The 20,500-nt window shown below is 45.0% G+C and overlaps 2 protein-coding genes across 2 annotated transcripts; one reads left to right on the forward strand and one right to left on the reverse strand.

Moving 5' to 3' along the window:
- Positions 1-2,396: 2,396 nt before the first annotated feature.
- LOC142904714 (adenosine receptor A1) lies at positions 2,397-6,129 on the reverse strand. Its single transcript, XM_076050984.1, has 2 exons — positions 4,038-6,129; positions 2,397-3,659 (listed from the first exon to the last, which is right to left on the reverse strand). The coding sequence occupies exons 1-2, from the start codon at positions 4,403-4,405 to the stop codon at positions 2,801-2,803; spliced, it is 1,227 nt and encodes a 408-aa protein (XP_075907099.1). The 5' UTR covers positions 4,406-6,129; the 3' UTR covers positions 2,397-2,800.
- A 523-nt stretch (positions 6,130-6,652) lies between these two features.
- Positions 6,653-10,689, forward strand: rps19 (ribosomal protein S19). The gene is made up of 6 exons (XM_076050976.1): positions 6,653-6,733; positions 7,472-7,542; positions 7,769-7,869; positions 8,090-8,273; positions 9,175-9,229; positions 10,635-10,689. Exons 2-6 carry the CDS (start codon positions 7,472-7,474, stop codon positions 10,665-10,667), a joined length of 444 nt encoding a protein of 147 aa, XP_075907091.1. The 5' UTR covers positions 6,653-6,733; the 3' UTR covers positions 10,668-10,689.
- Positions 10,690-20,500: the final 9,811 nt, after the last annotated feature.

Consider the following 20,500-nt stretch of genomic DNA (forward strand, 5'->3'; position numbering starts at 1 on the left):
CCTTTGGGGTCAGACTGTTTTTTTCTCTCTATTTTTTTTTTTTTGTGTGTGTTTACTGTGTAATTAGCAGTTGCTGTTGTTGTTGTTGTTGTTGTTTTGGTGGAGTTTGAAAATCTGTGAAAATAGAACAAGTCTGAGCGTATGATTAGACCAATGGGGAATAGCGGAATTATGAAACAAGGAAGGTGAAAATGAAGATGATTGAGAGGCTCCTAACCGTCAACTCATTCAGAACGAGACGTTACAGAGGCACTGACAAATTCTGCAACCAGATAACAGTAAAGACGGGGTGACATGAGGGTCGGAGCAGGCGCACACAGAAAAATATGACTCTGCCATTAACTTCCACGCAATCAATAGCCGGCCCTCTGCTGAGGAGCACTCAACGTGTCTGTATCTGTGCGCAGAGCCAGATTTGAAAGCCACCGGAGGTCACCGGGTGATAAATCGATGTGTTTCTCTTCCATCGATGGCCAGGCTCCACGGTCGCCTGTCATAAAGACAGATTGTCAAATGGCAATCAAAGTAATGGACTCACCCAAGGCCACCAGTGTGAAATGACAGCATTGGCCGAACAAACAGTCTGCGCAAACAGACATGCGGCCTCGGCGCAGGTGCACACCCGGCACGTCTTCCCTCCGTAACGATTGAGACGGGAAGGGACGCCAGTAGCTTCTGCCCTGTGCAATAAAGCTAAAAACTGTCGTCACTGTGGATGTAAAAATCCACATTTTTATCCCCATTCAAACAAAGGGGTTTTATCCGAGGGTTTTTGTGAAACACCAACAAAGGATTATATTCTATTTAAAATAAGCACTGCAAATACAGAACCAGATACTTCTAAAACATTTACCGAAATCCTGATACTTTATCCACCAAAAAATTCTAACAATGAATTTGTAAAGAAAAATTGAAAATGTTTCTTTCTGAATTGTAATCTTACCATTCTTCTCTTAATTTGGGTTTCAACTGTTTGGGTTTCCCCAAAAATAATGACTGGAAAAAGTTAACTATATTTTTATGCTATTGGCTATGCTGTTGGCTAAAACTACACTATTTATGATCGTAAGAAAAGGCATTTAAATTTGTGGAAATTTAAATGCCACACTATAAGTGGTAACACTGTGTATTATTTGTCCCAGCGCAACCGTAGAAACCAGCCATAATTTCAACATAACAATGCAGCCGTAAGAGCTTATAAAAAGGTGAGACGGACATTATTGTAGTGGAGGCTAATTATCAAATCAATAGACAGGAGCCCGGAAAAAGAGACTGGACGAGACAGATAGTGTGTACGTGTGATTCTCCCCGATATTGCAATGGATTGTTGCGTAATCTTTGAGCACTAACCACAGCAAGACGCCAGTGAGTAACTGCTTGCTCGGTACCTCGCTGATGCTTGTTTCATTGATTAACCGCCGGGATACTGGCTCACGTCAAAAACCCTTCCCCATTTATGGCCGTTTATGACGGCCGTGCCTGCAATCTGCAGTCAATATCACAGTCCATTTCAATACATGTGCTGTTTTGAGAGCATAGGCTGCGCCGCGGATTTGACAGGAGTTTCACCCATCCGGAAAAGCAGCTGTAATGACTCTATAGGAGGGTGAGACACGGTCTATGTTCGCTGGCCTCGGCGGCGTGACCCCAAGCGAGGCGAAGAATGTGTGTACACGGTGTTGCAGCGTCGCATGTGGCATTGATTGAGGTCCTTGGGTGTGTTGAGTCCGATCATAATCGGGAAGGCAGAGAGGCGGACAGAACAATTGAGCAGGTGGCCACGCTTGGGAAGCAGGGGAAATCTTTTTTTTTTCTCTCTTCTCTCGTTCTCTCTTACTTTCTTTCTTTCTTTCTTTTTCCTCTCCCAGATATTTCTATCAATAATGTGTTCCGAGACAGACTTTTTGTTTTTTTGCAGCGCTGTACTAGAACTGTGGTTTTGAGTGCAGACAGTGAAAATAAAATGGAAGCCACGGGAAAACGTGCTAGGGAGAAATAAAACATGCAAAACAATACAAAAACTGCGGTGCTGGACAAAGAGTACAGCGAGCACCAGTCAAGAGCCAACATCTAATTGAAAGCCTGAGGGAAGAGAGCTGCACTAAAAGTCATTCATGTTTCAAGTAGATAGAGATGGATTTCTCTATAAGTGATTTCTTACACGGCATCAGTTCAAGATGAACAGTCCAATTAGCGTGAGTACGCCTTTTTTTTTATTGCCAGAGAGCATTATATTTACAAGTTTAATCAAAACGGCCATGAAGCCTGTGTCACAACCAGGTTAATGATGTTTTCTGTGCAATGCAGCTTCCAACTTCCACGTTATTCAAGTGTTTAATTAAATGCTGCCAATCAAATAACTAAATTACTGGCTACTGGCTTAACAGAGACTTCGAACAGGCATAAAATAAGGCCCAGTGTACGAGCAGCCACAGGAAAACAGACGTCTGCAATCGGGATAGTCATCTCCAACAAGAGATTTAATTTTCTTACTGACATTTGCTGCTGAGAGCTGATAATTAACTGGCCTTTTCATTTGTAGGTAATTCATAATGTCTGTGTATGAGGGCACTGATTAGTTAAAAGCCAATAACAAACAGGCAAATTGCATATTTATTGTCCATAACACTGAAAGCCCACTGTATCAAATATTATACATCTTTTTGCTATCCTCGTGCGTGCAAATCATAAGAGCAAATTTCCAAAAGAATGATTTAGCCGCTTGAAACTGATGCCTAATGCCTGCACAATAACACAACAAAACAACAACAACCAACAAATCTTCCATTTTGTCATTGACTCAGGCTTCTGGGCACACTTTGGCTTTGAGGGAATGCTTGGCTGAAGACCACTGGGTGACCTGCACTGCCTCACACAGGACTTTATGGACAGATATTCCAATTGGTAGGGGGACGGCAGGTGGAAGGTGGGGGAGAGCAGCATGTGTCAAAGATCGCTGGTCTCCCCTCGCCTCTTTGCTTGTTGGAGTGAAGAGGATTTGGGGAACCAGACCATAAAGTTGGAATAGGACTGATGTAATTGTGTGACCCAAAGAAGGGATATTCATGGTGGGGCTGAAAAGACGGAGTGCATCGATGATCTGGATTGGTAAACAGAGTAGGACTAACAGCGAGAGGGACAGAACCAGGTGACGGACCGGATAGGAGTCGTGTTTTTGGGGGGCGGGGGTACCAAAAGGAGTCTTTTTGGGCTTGAGGCGAAGCAGATCAAGATAAACAGCCAGCAAACAAAGAAATGGTAGCACAAACACTATCGTCCCGTGGGCATAGACGAGGAACTGTGGGCTGAGAATGGTGTTGGGGGCACAGATGAACCAGTGGGTGCCGTGAATCTGAGCATAGGTGAAGTTGTACCGGTCTTCAACAAAAAACTTTGACAGGAAGCCTCCATAAGGGAGATACTCTGCAATAACCTCACGGTCATCGTGGTAATTAGGGGCGGGCGAAGTTGAAATAGGGGGAACAGAGCTGGTCCAGTTGCCGTCCCACTCCAGGCCAGTTGTGGCCCCATCTCCAAATCTGTTCCAGGAAGGGAAGAGGTCCGAGCCGATGAACTGGCCAAAAGCAGACAGGACAGAACCCATCCAGCACAGCAGGATCAGGCACAGAGCTCGTTGTCGGGTTACCACTGAAGAATATCTGCATTGACCAAACATTGTATTGGTGGTATGTGGTATCATTGTCACAACTGTTCTTAAATTCCCTGAAGAGAGAAATGAAAGACCTTTAAACACCAGAGGCATGAAAAAATGTGGCTTAAAAATGCAAAATGCAACGATACAAATGTTCGATTAACTGGAAAATGAATTTGCATCAAGTGCCAGTCAGGGATGAAGACCTTGCACCACAGATAAGGTTCAGGGTATGCCTCCAAAAATGAGAGCTTTTCCTTTACGTGAAGAGCTGAAACAATTTCACAATTGTTGTTCGTGGAGACTGTCAGATCAGTTCTGGACCACCCTGTCTTAGGTTTTGATCTGCCGTGTTTGCATTCACATGTGCCGACTGTGCACTCACCTGAGTCCTAACCGAAGCTGCAAATGGGCGTCCACTGTAAGCATCATCAGCAGGAGCATGGTGAAGTGCCTGGCCATCATCGGGAAGCACACCAAGGTGATGCAGGTGTACAAACACTGGGCGGATGGCATGTTGAGGACGATGGTCACCGGGACGCCTGCTGCGCCCCCAACAGCTCCAACCCAACCCAGGCACAGACGAAGACAGCGAGAGACGCTTCCCACTTGAGTCCAGTCACCTTTGATTCTACCCTGGATGTCTACAAATCTGTCCTTGCTGCTTATCACTATGCACAATCGCACACTGGCAGCAATTATACATACAGATACTATGCAATGGCACAGGGAGTACAGCCACAAATAGTCCATGCCTGTGAGGCATTCAAAGAGAAAAACAATAGAAAAGAAAGTGAATGCAAATTTCAGCGAGGTTTAAAGGTCAGTGTTGCAGGTCATTGCCAATGATAGTAATTAAAGAGAAAATGAAATAATGCTAAGGCATATGTGGACTAATTTCCTCCTACTCAAGTAGCAAGTGCTGCCTTGTGTTCCCACATGCGGTCAGCGGAGATTGCCCCTGCAGCATTAAAACTGCATTGCATAAGGGATATTTAAACATTAGGACTGTTGAAGTTCAGCAAAAAGTGTCAAGCTAAGGCAATAATTAAAACTCCCCCAGAAGAAACAAGCAGGGAAAAAGTTTGGATGTGGCGGGGTGGAAAAAAAATGATGCAAGAGAGTACAGGCAATGGGGAAAGTAGATGTTTTGATATGTATTGGGGAGCTGTAAATGTGCCGGCAGAGTGAAAAGGTCAAGCCAGAACAAACTTGACAGACCTTCGCCTCTGAGGATGTGAGCACCATGCAAACATGGAGCGATGAGCAACAAGACCTGGGTGGCAACAAAGGGCTAACATTTCCTTTTCTTTTTGCTTCTATTTTCTTGCCATTGTTTTGCCTCTTGCCACAGCGTAGCCCAGCGTGCACTGTTTGTACATTCATGCTCCGTAAACGCCTGGGCGTTTCTTTGTGTGTAAAAACACAAGTGCCGAGCAATTACCAAAGCACACACACTTCCAAACAAATGTCCAACAAAGGCATTTGCAAATCATTGGCAGCTAATTTTAGTGCATTTTCTGACAATAGTCACTCATAAAACAAAGTGGATAAACACTGAAATGACTGATTTGGCACAGCAATCGGTCACCTCTCCGCTCTGCATAATTAGTTTGACCTTTTCAGGGCACTCTGTCCTCTGTGGTAGCCGACGCTTTAACCATGGCAGACTTGAAAATCCTCTTTGCTTCATAATCATTTTATATGGGAATCAAATGTCTCACCACATGAGTGGTGAATTGAACTAAAGACTAGATTAGTGAGTTTAATTCACCTTGGCTGAGCTCTTAATTCAGAGTGGCCCATCCTGATTAATGGTTTGATTGAGGGAAGCTCCTTGATGCCACATTTAAACAATGGGGGCAAAATCAGGCTCTATTTTAATTTTAGGTAACAGGTGGCCTGTTAGTGAAATGAAAAGAAACTAGTCAATTTAAAAGTAAGAATAAAGATTACCTGTTATGGAGCCTGGCGATGACAGAGACGGACCAGATTTACACAAAGAACAACTAGAACCGATTTCCCTGTTTGCTTTTATAGTTTTGACCAGGATCTCTGTCCCAGCACGCCCCCTCTCAGGTTATTGTTGATCGAGTGTGACAGTGATTTATAAACCTCGGCAGCATATCCACCTGACTTCTATCCATCTCGCTGTCTTTTCTCTGCAAACATATCAATTGTGTCAATGTTGGAGCACGGTTGCCCTTTCCATTTGGGATGTGCAAAGGGCAGTGTCATCTCCACCGGCCAGGGAAACATGTAAATGTCGAGCACATATATGCCCATACTGTATTTTCATATATAACAAAAAGAAAAGAAAAACTCAAATGTTCTCCAGCACTCATTCAAACACAATGCATTCATTCTAAAAGTAAATGAAATAAAATAATACATTTCACTTTGCTTTTCTTGATTTTACATTTTTCCTCTCCACATCAGAAAGACAAATGAATAGCTTAACTTAAACAAACAAAACAAAACAGAACAAAAAAGCAGCATGATTTTTGATGATGTGATTGTGTTGGAGGGACAAAAATGGACAGAAATATCAGAGACCTTGAACAGGCTTGTCTAAAGGTATTTTCCATGCTATTCCTGATCTTGAATACTCAGATTGTTGTTAGCATAGATGTTTTAGTTACCATGCTGATCTTATCCTATATTATATCAACTGTTAATGAATGTTATCTATAAGATTTTATTCATTATGAATTATTTAATATTATGTGTGTCTGTGTCTGTGTGCGCACGCGTGTGTAAAGTATTTACTAATACCGAATATGTTGCATCTCCCCATACTACATCACTTTTAAAATACATTAACATTGTTACAAAACAACAACAACTGGCAAATACAAAAAAACAACACTTTCTTTCGTGTGTATTTTTCAAAGGCTTATTAAACTATTAAACCAATACAGTTCTGGGTTCTCGTCATTATTGGGCTCGACATCATCCTGTTGAGACGCGAGGCATCGGAAGGAAATCGCTCTGGTCTCGCGCGATGTGACGAGATTTGCCCGTTTTAACACGAGTGGGAAACCCCGTATCACCCTCTTCCCGTTGCTGTCCACAAGCAAGGTAAAGCGTAGCTTTCCGTCCGTGGCTGTTTGCTTTCAAAATAACGCCGATTTTTAGCGGAGTTTATTTTCCGAAACGTTGCCAGTCGTGATATAAGTGCTGGCTTATTCTCGGGTGGTGCTATGTCGGCAGCTGTATGCCGTTCTTTCAACATATAAGTACTTTACTTGAATGGAGCGCTCATCACTGCGTGTAGTTCCACTATGGCCGCCCCCATGCTCCCTCGTTGAGGCCTGCTAGCTCGTCGCTAGGCCGTGTGGCTCATTCAGATTTGTCTACTTTCCATATAGAGATTAAAAACATATCCGTAGAGCAGAAAAATTCGAGCAAGATTATGTTTCCTTGTCTCATTTGTACTTAGAGTTGTCCTCCGTTCGTGGAAACGGGATGCTAACGTTAGCATGAGCATGCTACTATCGCTATGCCGGTTACAGGCGTGTATTTCCAACTAAGATCTTTCCACGTTTATGAACGTGTTCACTGTTTACTGTCACGTTCGACGTTTCGCATTCTCCCCTGTCTTAACTTCGGGTGCAAGTTGTCAAATGGTGCGAACCGCACATGCGGTCTCATCATCTTGAAATGTGGATTACATCCAGTGTGCCGCCTCAAAATTGTCTTCAAACATGGATTACAGACCCGCCTCAAAATACATATGTTGCATATTACTCTCAGACTATAGTTTTTATTGGTCTGCCAGCTGTTTAATCCATAACGTTTCTTCTGTGCAACATGCAGATGCCGGGTGTCACCGTAAAAGACGTCAACCAGCAGGAGTTTGTCCGTGCCCTGGCAGCCTTCCTGAAGAAGTAAGTCAGGCGTAGTTGTTCTCGTGCTCGTTGTCTATAGTTCTAATAAATCACCCTTAAGCTCCTGTTTTTTGTTGATATGATTTACTGTTACCCCCTGGAGGTGAATGGTGGTGGTCCCTGTGTTAATTTTCTCAACTCGTCCCATTATTCTAGTGACGCTATTTCAAGATTTACTGTGTATATGATTGAGAGGTTTCTTAGTGTTAACTTGTTTTGCTTGCAGGTCAGGAAAGCTAAAGGTACCTGACTGGGTGGACCTCGTCAAGCTCGGCAAGCACAAGGAGCTGGCCCCCAGTGATGAGAACTGGTTCTACATTAGAGCTGGTAAGCTCATGTTGAAAAGCATGCGAGTGATGGCTGCATGCAGACTGTCCGTCATTTTACAAAACAAGATTTATGCATCCAGATGCTTAAATAAGTGGTATTGATGGTTGCTGCTGTTTGCAGTGTTGTGTTGGATGCATTGACTTTGTCCAGCATTCCCTTGAAGGGATGCATTTAACCCAAGAAACACAACTAAATGTGCCACACTCGTCTATTTCAGCATCCACCGTCCGTCACCTGTACCTCCGTGGTGGTGCTGGTGTTGGCTCAATGACCAAGATCTATGGTGGTCGTAAAAGGAACGGTGTGTGCCCTGCCCACTACAGTGTAGGCTCCAAGAATGTGGCCCGCAAGGTTCTTCAGTCCCTTGAGCTTCTCAAGATGATTGAGAAGGATCCCAATGGGTGAGTGTCTTTTTGTAAAAAAGCATGCACATATAATGAGCTGCCATGCTATGTTTTAAGAAAACATTTTTTTCTATATACTGAATGTAATTTTATCCATGAATAGTTTTCATTCATGCATCCAGCTTACTGTATAGAGGAAAAACACCTAATGCAGTCAGTAGTAGTGTCTTACTGATTTGCCATATTTTTCAAATAGCTTATTATGACTAGTCAACTGCACCAGTGCATGTGACAGTTATAAATATTCTAAGAAGCAAAGGTAGTGCTGGAACTTAAGTAAGGTTTAGTAGAGAATTCATCCCCCGACTCCCTTTGACTCAAAGCATTAAATGTACGTACCTGTTATCTTGTTTTTTTCTTGCACCTCAAAATGAAGAGTAAAAGACTGCAATTTATCTGACATCTTTGATGTAATGTACCATTACGAGCCAAAGTTGTCCTTATTTTGACCCAGTATTGGTGGTAGGGATCGAGTCAAAACTGTCATTGGCAATGTTCCATTCTTTAGTTTTTCTAAATCATTGCCTGTTTTGAGTCGAGTAGCAATTTAGGCATCTTTTGTTTCTGGTTTGTCCTTAAGCGATTAAAAGCCACAAGCTGCAGTGGAGTCTGATAACTTCTCTAACATGCTCCAAAATGAAGTTTCGATTGGCTGCCATGTGGGTGCTTCTGGAGATGTGGGATCCCACTTAAAAGTGAACAATATTTTGTGGATACTGTGGGCACCGAGGCGTAGCAGATCTTTTTGTTGACGACTGAAAACGTCAAAACCAGGGAATCGGGGGTTTGGATAGATGAAACATAGAAACATGCTCCAAGTTTTAAGAAAATAAATGATTCATTTTGCTGTGTGCTGATTTTTAACCATCTTCTCCCCCCACTCCCCTGTGTACCTCAGTGGTCGCAAACTCACTTCCCAGGGCACCAGAGACCTGGATAGAATTGCTGGTCAGGTAAGAATAATACGTTTGATCTTTGTCTTGATTGTGAATACAAGTCTCTGGAATATTCGCATCTTTCTATGAACATGTTTATTAAAGGGTAGTATGAGTTTGTTTTTTTTGTTTTTGCCAGGAACACAAAATCTTAAGAAGTTTTTTCCAGAATATAAACTACTTGAGTTGCCCTGTTGTCTATTTGCCCTACTGTCTCTGTTTAACTTGATTTGTGTCAAATCATAAACCAATCAGAGCTGCACTCGAGTTAAATGATATATTTGAAACCTCAAGCTCCATCTGTTGGGGATTCCCATAAGACTGAATTAATAGGATGGTTAAATAAGATAATTTTCTGAATAGACGCGCTTATGAAAACCCCTTTTCCTCTGGGCTCTGGCCTTTGCTTCTAGTTAGCTGCTTTTGTCCCACAGTATGAGTCTGACGGAGGCTTTTGACTTGCTAGGGAAAGCTTGTAGCTTGTAGCTGAAACAAGCAGTGTTAGAATTTCCCCATAGTCTTAGCTTTGCAGTGTGAAAGAGGCTCCTATTATGTCTCGTGCATGGAGTGTATAACTCTCTCAAGCCACCTCCTTGTGTTTATGTTGAGTGTTGAATGTTAAGTGAATTTGAATTCAACTTCATCTTGACCAAGTAAATATTCTGACAAAATATTGAATATTTAGTCAAAATAAATAGTCAAGACGCTTTGCATTGGCCTGCGAACATTTTTGAGATCAATAAAAAAAAAAAAAAACATCACCTTGCTGTGATGCAGCACCTAAACCTAAACACTCCATCAATTCACACATTTTTCAACGTCACTGAGGTTGTTTGCGAATTTACCGAAAGCAAATCGCAATAGGGGTTCTGTCAAACACCCGGCGAGGCGCCGCTGTAATAATTCAAGGGTAAAGGGGCTAAAACACGAGGAAGGAATTTCATGCTCGGCAAGTTTGCCATATGGCACCAGTTTTCCTCTTGTTTACCTGTGCTAATGAGCAGACCTGTGCTCGGCACTGTCTACCTGCCACACTAAACTGATGGGAAGCACATTTGCGTGGCGTTCTGACGGTCGTTGAAGAGCTGCTGAGATTCCAGCCAAAAATTGTCAGCACTCTTGATGCACTTGGCAGCAAATAGGACAGTTTCTCCTTGAAACCGCTCAAGTTCTCGTGAAATTGAATTACAATCCATCATGCTCGCATACATTACCCCTTTTACTGTTCAAGAAGGATTTTTGCATTGCGCCCCAGTGTTGTGACAAAAGCAAAACAGTTGATGTTCATGGATAGGAAATTTAGGTTGGATCAAGATGAGTACGTGCTCACTGTTTTTCTCAGGATAAAAGTAATCATTAGGACATTGTGCTGATTATTTGTCTGCTGCTAAACTCTAAAACACATTTGTTTTTTTCCCAACAGGTTGCAGCTGCAAACAAGAAAACTGCTCAATAAATCTTTTTTGGAGAAAGTCAAACATTGTGTTTTTCTCTGTTTTCAACAATGAAGCCTGTGCTGCTCCAAATCCCTGTTCAGTGTGCACTATGCTTTCTCTTGCGTGACCGTTGCGGTTCAAATCTCCATGGGTCTATTGCGCCGGTGGTGGTTTAGAAATTCAGCAAAGAAAATATGGAGTTCAGTGAATGTTTGGTTTTTTTTTTTTACCATTTATATTTTTTGAAGGACTTGAATCTGTTATAAAAAAAAAAAAGAAAATGAAAGATTTCTGCTGGGTAAAATATCTGCCCTCGGTTGGAGGAACATTGGCAGTTAAGACATTTTGATGTCCTCCAACCAAAGCAAGCTTAGAAGGCTGTTTTCCCTCTCCTTCCATTTGGTTGTTTGCTGTTACGCACTGTGAATGTTAAGATGTTCGCACTAATGCCTTGGGCCATGACTCATCTGGAAAATTGAGTTGCTGTTTGTGAACAACAGCTTTTCCATAATTAGCTTTGTTGGTAAGCGGTGATGTCATTAATCAGCAACTGCACACACGGCCATAGTGCCACCTAGAGACCTAAAGTCTTACGCCAGCTTAATGATAATAAATCACTGCACAAATACTTAACACACACACTTTGTGCGCTCTCAGCTGGGCAGTGCAATGTGTCTGGTGTGCTTGTAAACGGGAGAAAAATGAATCCTATGATGAGGTCAGTGGCTACATCAGGCAGTATTTTTTTTTGTCTTCATATGACCAAAAAAAACATTTTTAGAACAAATTAGTTTTCCAGATGAATTGAGGTAAATAGTTATTTCCAAGATTTGTTTGGCAGATGCCTCTGTTACCTTACGTGGGCTTTGTGAGCAGCGGCTCCTCAATCCATCGATGGAGACGATCAATTGACGTTAGTTTTTTTTTTTGTTGTTTTTTTTGGCTGTGCTGCTCAGTTCCTGCAGAGGGTGCCAAAGCCTATAGAATTCCTATCAGAGCTGTGCATGTAGTTGTCCGTTTCATACACCCAACAGCAGCAAAGCTCAACTGTTGCCGAGTGATGTCTTTATTGAGAAAGGACCAAAACGTTTTTTAAACATATATATTTTTGTAGCATGTAAATTTTTTTAAATTGGCTTCAAACTATGCAACTGTCAATTTTCACTTAACCAAACTGTCAAACATTTAATTCATCTGAACTTTTGTTTCCGGTTGTGCATAGTGTACTTTTCTGTGGTGGGAAGAAAAAACTGTGACTGGGTGACTGCAAAACATGTTTTTATGCCTTATTGAACAAACAAGTCTATGCTTGTCCAGAGCACATTCATTGCTGTGTGTGTGTGTGTGTGTGTGTGTGTGTGTGTGTGTGTGTGTGTGTGTGTGTGTGTGTGTGTGTGTGTGTGTGTGTGTGTCTGGGAGAGAGAGAGCGAGAACAAGAAGGCCGTGTTTACATAATGGTGCGTGTCACAGAGCCATGGACGGAGATCCTGCTTTATTTATCAATCTGTCACTGTGCGCCGCGAACACAAAACGCCCCGTCCAGCTGGCCACATTGCCGTCTCATCCCTCACAACGCCTGATCCCAAAGCCTTCATCAATTATTCCCGGCATCTTTCAAGCGTCGCTAATCTCGTTCCTGTGTAAAACGCCACCTCGCACCCGCCCCCGCCCCAGCCGTCCGCCAACACACACCCTCCTCACCGCCTTTGTTTCTCATTTTGACAACCAGCTGTTGCTGAACACCTGAACCCATCTTCCCCGCCCGCCTCCAGTTTCTCCTAGCCTGTAATTTGGGAAGGGAAGAGGGATAAGCATGTCCTTGAGAGGCAGAGAGATATGGCTGGAATCTGCCAGCCAAGGGGGTGCTGCTTTTTTTTGCCACTATTGTCGAGGCTGCTCTGCGTGTTCTGGCTCACCTATCTGTGCTCGCTGGGTTCTGCTGCTGTTTTTCAAGGCAATTTTGCTCTGCCAATTTGTGTGTGTAATTATGAGCAAGCCTCAACTGTAGCAATCACAGCAGCAGGACGATTACTGCTTGTGAAAGAGTGTTGTGTGTGTGTGTGTGTGTGTGTGTGTGTGTGTGTATATACATATATATATATATATACAGGTACTACCCAGAAAATTATAACATCCTGAAAATGTTGTATTTCTGCAATTCAACTTAAAAGGTGAATTTGACATATTATATAAAGGAATAATATGCAAATCAATATATTTCAAGTTTTTATTTCTTTGGATTTTGCTGATCAGGTCTTGCAGCTTAAAAAAACCCCGCAAATTTTATATTAATTTTCTGAGTTTGTGGTTTTAATAAGCTTAAAAACTTAATCAGCAAAGTTTCAACGAGGAACTGCTTGAGATCAATAACATTTGTTGGTTTCGTCTTTTATGTCAAATTGCCAAAATAAAACAACTTTGACTTGATATTCAAATTTTTCGGGTAGTACCTGTATGTGTACACATTTATATACAGAGAAGTATTTCTTTGACGTATGTAGTGAATTTCTATACGTGGTGGTGGTTGCACCTACTCTCACTCCCAATTCTTTGGCAGCGGCGCAGTTCGATCTGTGTGGAAACTAAAGTGAATGCGGCCCTGCCTCTCACCTCCTCAGGGCTGGAAATAGAAGATAGCTAAGAAATGTCTCTGCTGCATAAGTCTCCAAAATAGAAGCGCTATCGGCGAGGCTCCTACACGTAGAAACACGCACGCGCGTCAGCCCACAGCGCCGTGCCCTGCGGCGTGTCCCCCCCAAAAGATGAGATGTACTTCCAAAAGTTTCCCTGCTTCTTTCAGTGTTTGGAATAATGAGTTAAGTGAGTTATGGGAAAACTGACAGAGAACAGGCAGCAGTATTTTGATGCAATCCTTGTCATTATTCACTTTAGTTTCTGCCTTCTGGCTCCCAGTGCTGTTCTTAATTATCCATTTATTATAAAAAAAAAAAATACGGTCCACTGTCTATTTTTATCTCTCGCGTCATCCACAGCCAGCCACACACACACACAACGTCTTCTGTGGCTAACAAGGGCCGAGAATCGCTTCTGCTTTTGTCCCAACGAACTGGCAGCTCATTTTTAAACCGAGCCCCATCTTAAACGTGCTCCGGATCGGAGCTTGGAACAAGACGGATGTGTGAGGGTTGAGCTTCAAGGGTCCAGCTGCCCCTCGAGGGTCGCCGGGTCACGAGTGTTGTCAGACCAGCCGAGGCGCTGCGCTGCATATCTGATACGGGCAGCGCATACGGCGCGAGGCGAAGGTCGACCCCTCCCACCCCCAGCCAGCCTCCCGTCTGAAGGAGGCTGTGTTTATAGAAATTAGCTGGAGGCCAAGAGGTCGGTGTTGTTTCAGCGGCGCTCTGAGCCGCCCTCCTGGCTTCCAGTGCGTGTTGCTGAGTAGAAGCTTCCACCACCAGGAGCCTTGTTTACACACCTCTCTGTCCCATAGGCTGAGCGACGGGCCTTTGTTTTGTGTATGGAAATTAAACGCAATGACCCCGCTGACATCTGGGTTTTATATACATCCACCCCAGTGTGTGTGTGTGTGTGTGTGTGTGTGTGTGTGTGTGTGTGTGTGTGTGTGTGTGTGTGTTGCTGTCAGCTCCTCCGTCCCTCATCCTGTGTTTGGCCTGAGAGCAGGTGCTGGATCCAGGCAGCCTGCCTGGCACCACAGGGCACCGTCGCCCTGCTCCACAGCAGGTGTGTGTGTGTGTGTGTGTGTGTGTGGATATCACCCTCTGTGCGTGTCGGCGAGATACCCGCCATGTGTCTGTGTCTTTGTGTGTTTGTGTGCGTCTCCCAGAACCCAGAGTTCAGAATCCCCTCCACCTGTCACCGAGGGGCGGGGGTGCAGCGGGAGGATGACATGAGCCCCCCGAAACAGATGCTGTCTACAAAGCCAGCCGCTCTGGCTCGCTCCAGTGTGTGTGTGTGTGTGTGTGTGTGTGTGTGTGTGTGCGTGTGCGCTTTATATCTGCGGCCTGCATGACCCTCTGTGCGTGCATTCAGATCACAGCTTTCAAGTCATTCATACTTTGATGCTGCGGCCCTGCTCGCTTTCTTCACCGCAGAACAAAAGCTCAGGCAGAGAAGCAGAGACAGGCGCACGGCGGCGGCACCACACGGCTGAGGCTGATAGGTGACACGGTGGCGGGCCGAGATAGGAGGAAGTGTGTCTGGAAGCGCTGCACTTCATCATCCTCCCTCCAGCCGCCTCACACCGGCCTTATCTGGCTTGCGTCTGCTGCCACCGCTGGTGATGTAAGAAAATTCCACGCCGAGGTGTCGGAAAACTGACCAGGCGACGCGTGAATAAGTCGAGAGAGAGAGAAAGAGAGAGAAGGAAAAAAAAAAAAGGCGCCCCGAGCCCGAACAAGATTTTCCTCCCTGACTGGGTCTTTTGACCGGGTTCCTCTGCGATGAGATGTTTTCCGGGGTTTTCAGCTCATGCGTGAGGAGATAGCGCAGATCCTCTTTGCCATGGTCCATTTGCAGCGATTTGTTGAGCTAACCTTGTGCTCCGTCGCCTTTCGCGGCGCGCGGTGTCGTGTTTAATTTAGTATAAACGCGATCACCTAACCGGAAAACTGAGCGCGGCTTTGCGGTCGCGACAACCTCACAAAATGATGCCATTTATGAAGTTTTGACACGCAGAATCCCGCCCCCCCAGCCACACCGATATTTTTCCTGCACCCTGTTCCTGCTTCACAAGAACTACAAACAGTAGGTCCCAACAGTTCTTCTTTGGATCTTTTTGCCTCGGGGCTCTAAGGATTGAAATTCCCTGATGACCAAAGGACGATGCATCTCATCAAGTGACAGTAGAGAGGATTTTGGAATAGCATGAGATATTTCTTCCCTTTTGACCTGCAGGAACCCCTGACTTTTATCCCCACACCTGGATTGGATGTCATACGCTCATATACAGTAATATCCAAAGATGTATCCAGAGAACATCAGGACTGCATAGACTGTTGATGTTTCTAAATAGAGACTCAAGACTTTTAAAACAAGACAATTTTTGTCTTAATATTCTTAATCCATAATGCTTTGAACGATTTGTATTTGTTTTTTATATTTATTATATCTTGTGCATTTTATTATTGCTGAAACACCAAGCTTTTAAAATTCTGAATCTTTTACTGTATCTATTGCCTGTTTTTCTCTTTTCTCGCTGTCTTTTAATCTTTCAGTTTTTAGCTCCACTGTTTCCTAATGGGGGTGGGTGGGGGTCCGCACTGGGAGTTGTGTGTGACTGGTCTGCCTGAGCGTCACCGCTGAGATAGACCAGGGTAGGGTCTATCTCAGCGGTGACGCTCCATGGGCTGTGACACCGCTCGGTGTGCATGGCCACCCTGAGGTGGGTTTTCCTCACCTGGTTCGTCACTGGCCTGCCGTGTCACCAAACCATCTGCTGCTGTGTGTGGGAGTGTGGGAAGGATGGCTTTCTAGTATATTCTTTAGCATTTTATTTAAAGTACTTCGTATTGTGTTTTTAGTGTATGAAAAGTGCTCTTTAAATACTGATTGATTGATTGATTGATTGATTGATAGTAATAGTCGTCAAGCTCCAATAAAAATGTCAAGCGCTTATAGCGGAGGCGCATCCTGGGAAGGAAGAAGCAGAGGCCGTCAGAGGTTGCAGAAGAACGAGAACGAGAGATACGCTGTCAGGTTGTAATAATTATTTCTGCAGCTCAGTGAGCAGCGGCCACGAGGAACGCTGCTCTTCCACCAAGGCAAAGTTGCATTAATCTAATGAAGCTCATCGCTCATGTGAGCTTAATGTGGAAAAAAGGGAGAGAAAAAAAGCCAGCATATCTTTTTGTTTTGCATGTTATTTTTTTTCTGAAAAGCACTTAATCACAGGCTTGCACGTTCCTCACCCCATGCACCCCTTTCTGCATGAGTCAAACTTCAAACCCCACCCATCATCCCCCTCCAATCTACGCAGTTCAGGCTCTCACTCCTGATCCTCCTCTCTTTCTATTGGATGCACACCTCCCTCCCCTCCAAACTCCTGCTGCCTGCCTACTGATAATAACCTTCACCCCTTAGTACCATTACTGGGCTAATACACCCCAACCGCCGCTACCACCACTACCCCCACCCCGACCCCCGCCCTCATTCTCCCCAGTTGTCTCGCTATCTCTCTTATCGGGACCAGCAGTGCGCAGCTTGTGGCATCGTCCTCATCAGCGCCGCCGCTGCTGCTCCAGCAGCATGTTAATTGCAGCAAAGGTCAAAAAATATCAGCTCTAGTATTGAAGTCATTATTGGAAATGAACTTGTGCCCCCCCATCCCCTCCTCTTTACTAGATTCCAACTCCTTTATGTGAAACACAGCAGTGACCCGTGCAGTCAGTGTGTTTACAGCTTCAGCGTGATCGCCTTGTGACTTTTCCGAAGGCTTCCCGATTGAATTAGAGCCGGCGGCTGCAGCGAAGCTGTGGCTCAGCCTGTCCCAGCGCAGTGCCACCTCGCTGGGCTGCAGCGCCGGGACGAGACATTGTGTCCAGCAGGTGGGTCAGTCAGTCAGTCAGGGCCCGGTGTCTCACAACCCTCTTTTGGTTTCTTATCCTTTAACCTGCAAGGATTTTTTTTGTTTTGTTGTTTTGTTTGGCACCGCTGGGACTAGACGGTGTAAACAGGTTGAATTCATCCTTTCTTTTACCTTGTATACCTGCACGGTCCGCCTACGTGTCACTCTCGTCTCTATTATCTCCATCATTCATCTTAGGTACACAAGCGAAGATGGAAAAAAAAATGCTGCCCTTGGACTCTGGAAAATCTCAGTTAATAGGCTTGTGTTTGTGTTGCCTTAAAGAGATAAACATGCTGATCCTTCATTGTCAGAGGGAAACTGGAACTGTGTGTGTGTGTGTGTGTGTGTGTGTGTGTGTGCGTGTGTGAGAGAGAGAAACTCTGCGCGCACTTTCCCGTATGGAGTCAACGTGTCTGAGTGAACACAGTGGCAAGGATGCAATTTCGCGTAAGCACAAATCTAATTACCAGCCGAAGCTGCTTTCAAGTCTTGCTTTTCTCTCTTGGCCCCGCAATTTATTTTTAAATGTTATTTGCCCTGCGCCTCCTTTTGACAGGCGCAAAGATGTGTTTTTCAATCAATGCAAATAAAAGCTCCCCCCCTCCACCCCTTCTGGTTCTGTTTACAAAAACAGAACTCCGCAAATTGGCGATGCTGATTATTTGCCATCAGGTTGACGGTGAAGCTGAGAACAAAAGCTGCTATTTAACAATATATAAATAAATGTTTTTGAAAATTGAATCGCACCAGCAGTGGGGTGTCCATCGTGATGAAATAGTATTTGACCAGCAGGGTCCTCTGTGGCAGGCATGCGCTGGCCTCTGGGCCTACAAAAGGTGCAGCGTCTGGGTCTGCAGGGTCCTGATAGAAAAACTGCTCTCTAGCGCTCCGCCTCCCCTCTTCCCCACATCCCCTCCTTTTCATCATTTCATTTTCATTGTCTTCCATCACACGAGGGTTTTTTTCCTCTCCTTGCTGTCGCTGCCTCCTCCGTCCTGCCGCTGCTGCTGCTGCTGCTGCCTCTGCGGCGGTGGCTGGGGTCAGAACCCCACCAGTCAACTGCGCCGCCAGGAAACGACAATCTCATGAATAGCAATGCGACAGCCCGATGGGGCCTCCGGCATTTGGAGGGTGTGTGTTAGAAAGCGGAAGCCATTTCAATATTTTTGATTGAAATACAGATGGCTTTCCATCCCCTGAATTGGAGCGTCAGTCACTTTCAGTTGAGCCAATGAGATTTATTTAACACGTTCATTTTCTCCTTTTGTCCCCACCACCACTTGCAATGATTATTGTTGTTGTGGTTGGCAATGTTATTGGGATTACTACTGATTACTACTTTAAAAAGTAATCTAATTACTTCTTTGACTACTTTGTTTCATAAGTAATCGATAGCTATTTACTAATTACTTTGGTCGAAAAACGATAAAGTAACAGTTGAGAACATCTTGTTTCCTTCACATAACCTAAGATATTTTTAGCTTGCAAAAAGGTTTTGGAAAAGTAATGGAATCGTTACCCAGCAATTAGGATATAATTACCAGTTTTGCCACAGTAATCCCGTTAGAAAAAAAATAGATTACAATTACAGTAGTGGATTACTTAGTAATAGATTAAACACCAACACTGGTCGTTGGTGACGTTGAGTGACGGTGATTTCTTCCACTCGCTAGCTGTATGACGCAGCATTCGGCCCGCAGCCAGGACGCCTTTCGAAGTGCATATCACTGTGCACACTCAAGTTTGTGTCTGTGTGAGAACACTTTGTGTCTGTGAGACATTGCTGACTCGACTCCATTAGCAGCTCCAGCGTATATTGTCTTAACCCGCTGGGCCTCAACGTTTTCTGCTGGTCAAAACGATTTTCCCGACCTCTCTCATCCTCACTTGCCCTTCAATTTGTTGCTGTCTAACTCTGCTTCCTACATCAGCCCCCCCCCCCCCCCCCCCCCCCACACACACACACACACACCCTCACAGCCCCTTCAAACCCACCCACCCGTGTTCCTTCCTCTCTCTCTCTCTCTCTCTCTACTCAGCTGGTGGGCCAGCCAGGAGGCAGCACACGCGTTTGCCGAGCGTAATCTACTCTTTCTCCCCCTTCCCATTTCCATTTCAATCCCATGTTCACAGCTGGAACCAAGGCGCTGTGCATGCAGATGAGCACGGGCTTGGCTTCCTTTTTTTTCCCGGAGAAAAGTGAGGCAAAGGGGTGGAGGAGGTGCAATCAGGCAGAGGAGTAAAAGTTTGCGACGAAGAAAAGCAACAGTCACCCGCAGGAACATCTTCGGAATTCGGGCCTGTTTTGCGCCAACAGAAAAGAAAAGAAAAGAGCGGTAGATTAAATGTTTCGAGTAATTTTGCAGGTCAAACGTCTGCCAGATGTGAAACAGTTGGGGGGGGGGGGGGGAATTGTAAGAAAGGCTGGTCAAGGAACGGCTGTGAGGAAAATTTGGAGCAGACAGTAGCAGTGGAGGCGGGCAAAGATCAGCAGAGTGATACAATTCAACCATGTGATACAACAAGTAACACTCAGCCAACTCCGCCGCTCAAACTCACGAGTCATTTTCCTGGAAACAAAGGATCCGCTTTGTTCTCTTTGGTCATCGCATGATGTCAAAGCCGCTCATCCCGCTGCTGACGATTGAAGATCACGAGATCATCAGTGAGCACTTCGGTCAGGGGCTTCAGCTGAGTCACAGCGGCCGGTGAATATGAAGACTGTTCACACACTCACACTCACATTGATGCTGCCGCTGTGGGACCGACCGGGAACCCTTAATGTCCTGCCTGCTGCCTACTGGACCCACTTGAGTTTCACCGGATTCCCATTTGTGGCCCCGAACCATCTGCCGCCAATCAATCTCCCCCCCCCCCCCCCCCAAAAAAAAAAAAAAAAAAAACCCACAGACATTGATTTTTAACGGGGGGTTGGGAGGGGCGCTCGGTGGCAGAAGTGATTCAATCACGTGAGGGCAACGAGCTGTGGCCAAATGTGCTGACCACGTAATATGGCCATTAAATATTTAACCCAGTGGGGCCTCATTGTCAGCCCTCCTCTGATTCCACGTATCTTTCTCCCGAAACGGCAACTAATTAACCGGTCACGTGAAACCGGCTAGAAGCGAATGCACCTGACAGCTCTTTCCTCCTCGCACATGTGCACCCAGTCTCCCCCCAGCCCTCCCTCCCTCCCTCCCTCCCTTCACCGCCCCCCAGCCTGCTTTAGCAGCGTGATAAACGGCCCTCGCCGACTCTTTGGCGGCCCGCTGCAGAGCCGCATTAAATCCTGTCATGGCGAGCGGC

Source organism: Nelusetta ayraudi, unplaced genomic scaffold (assembly GCF_046127955.1).
Source record: "Nelusetta ayraudi isolate G7.1 ecotype Tasmania unplaced genomic scaffold, CSIRO-AGI_Nayr_v1 ptg000131l, whole genome shotgun sequence".
In the NCBI taxonomy this organism is placed as follows: domain Eukaryota; kingdom Metazoa; phylum Chordata; class Actinopteri; order Tetraodontiformes; family Monacanthidae; genus Nelusetta; species Nelusetta ayraudi.

Coding starts and splice junctions, on each gene's coding strand:
- rps19 (XM_076050976.1), top strand. CDS start 7,472: ATGCCGGGTGTCACCGTAAAAGACGTCAACCAGCAGGAGTTTGTCCGT. Junction 7,870..8,089: donor CTGGTTCTACATTAGAGCTG/GTAAGCTCATGT, acceptor CGTCTATTTCAG/CATCCACCGTCCGTCACCTG. Junction 8,274..9,174: donor ATTGAGAAGGATCCCAATGG/GTGAGTGTCTTT, acceptor TGTGTACCTCAG/TGGTCGCAAACTCACTTCCC.
- LOC142904714 (XM_076050984.1), bottom strand. CDS start 4,405: ATGGACTATTTGTGGCTGTACTCCCTGTGCCATTGCATAGTATCTGTA. Junction 3,660..4,037: donor CAGCTTCGGTTAGGACTCAG/GTGAGTGCACAG, acceptor TGGTCAATGCAG/ATATTCTTCAGTGGTAACCC.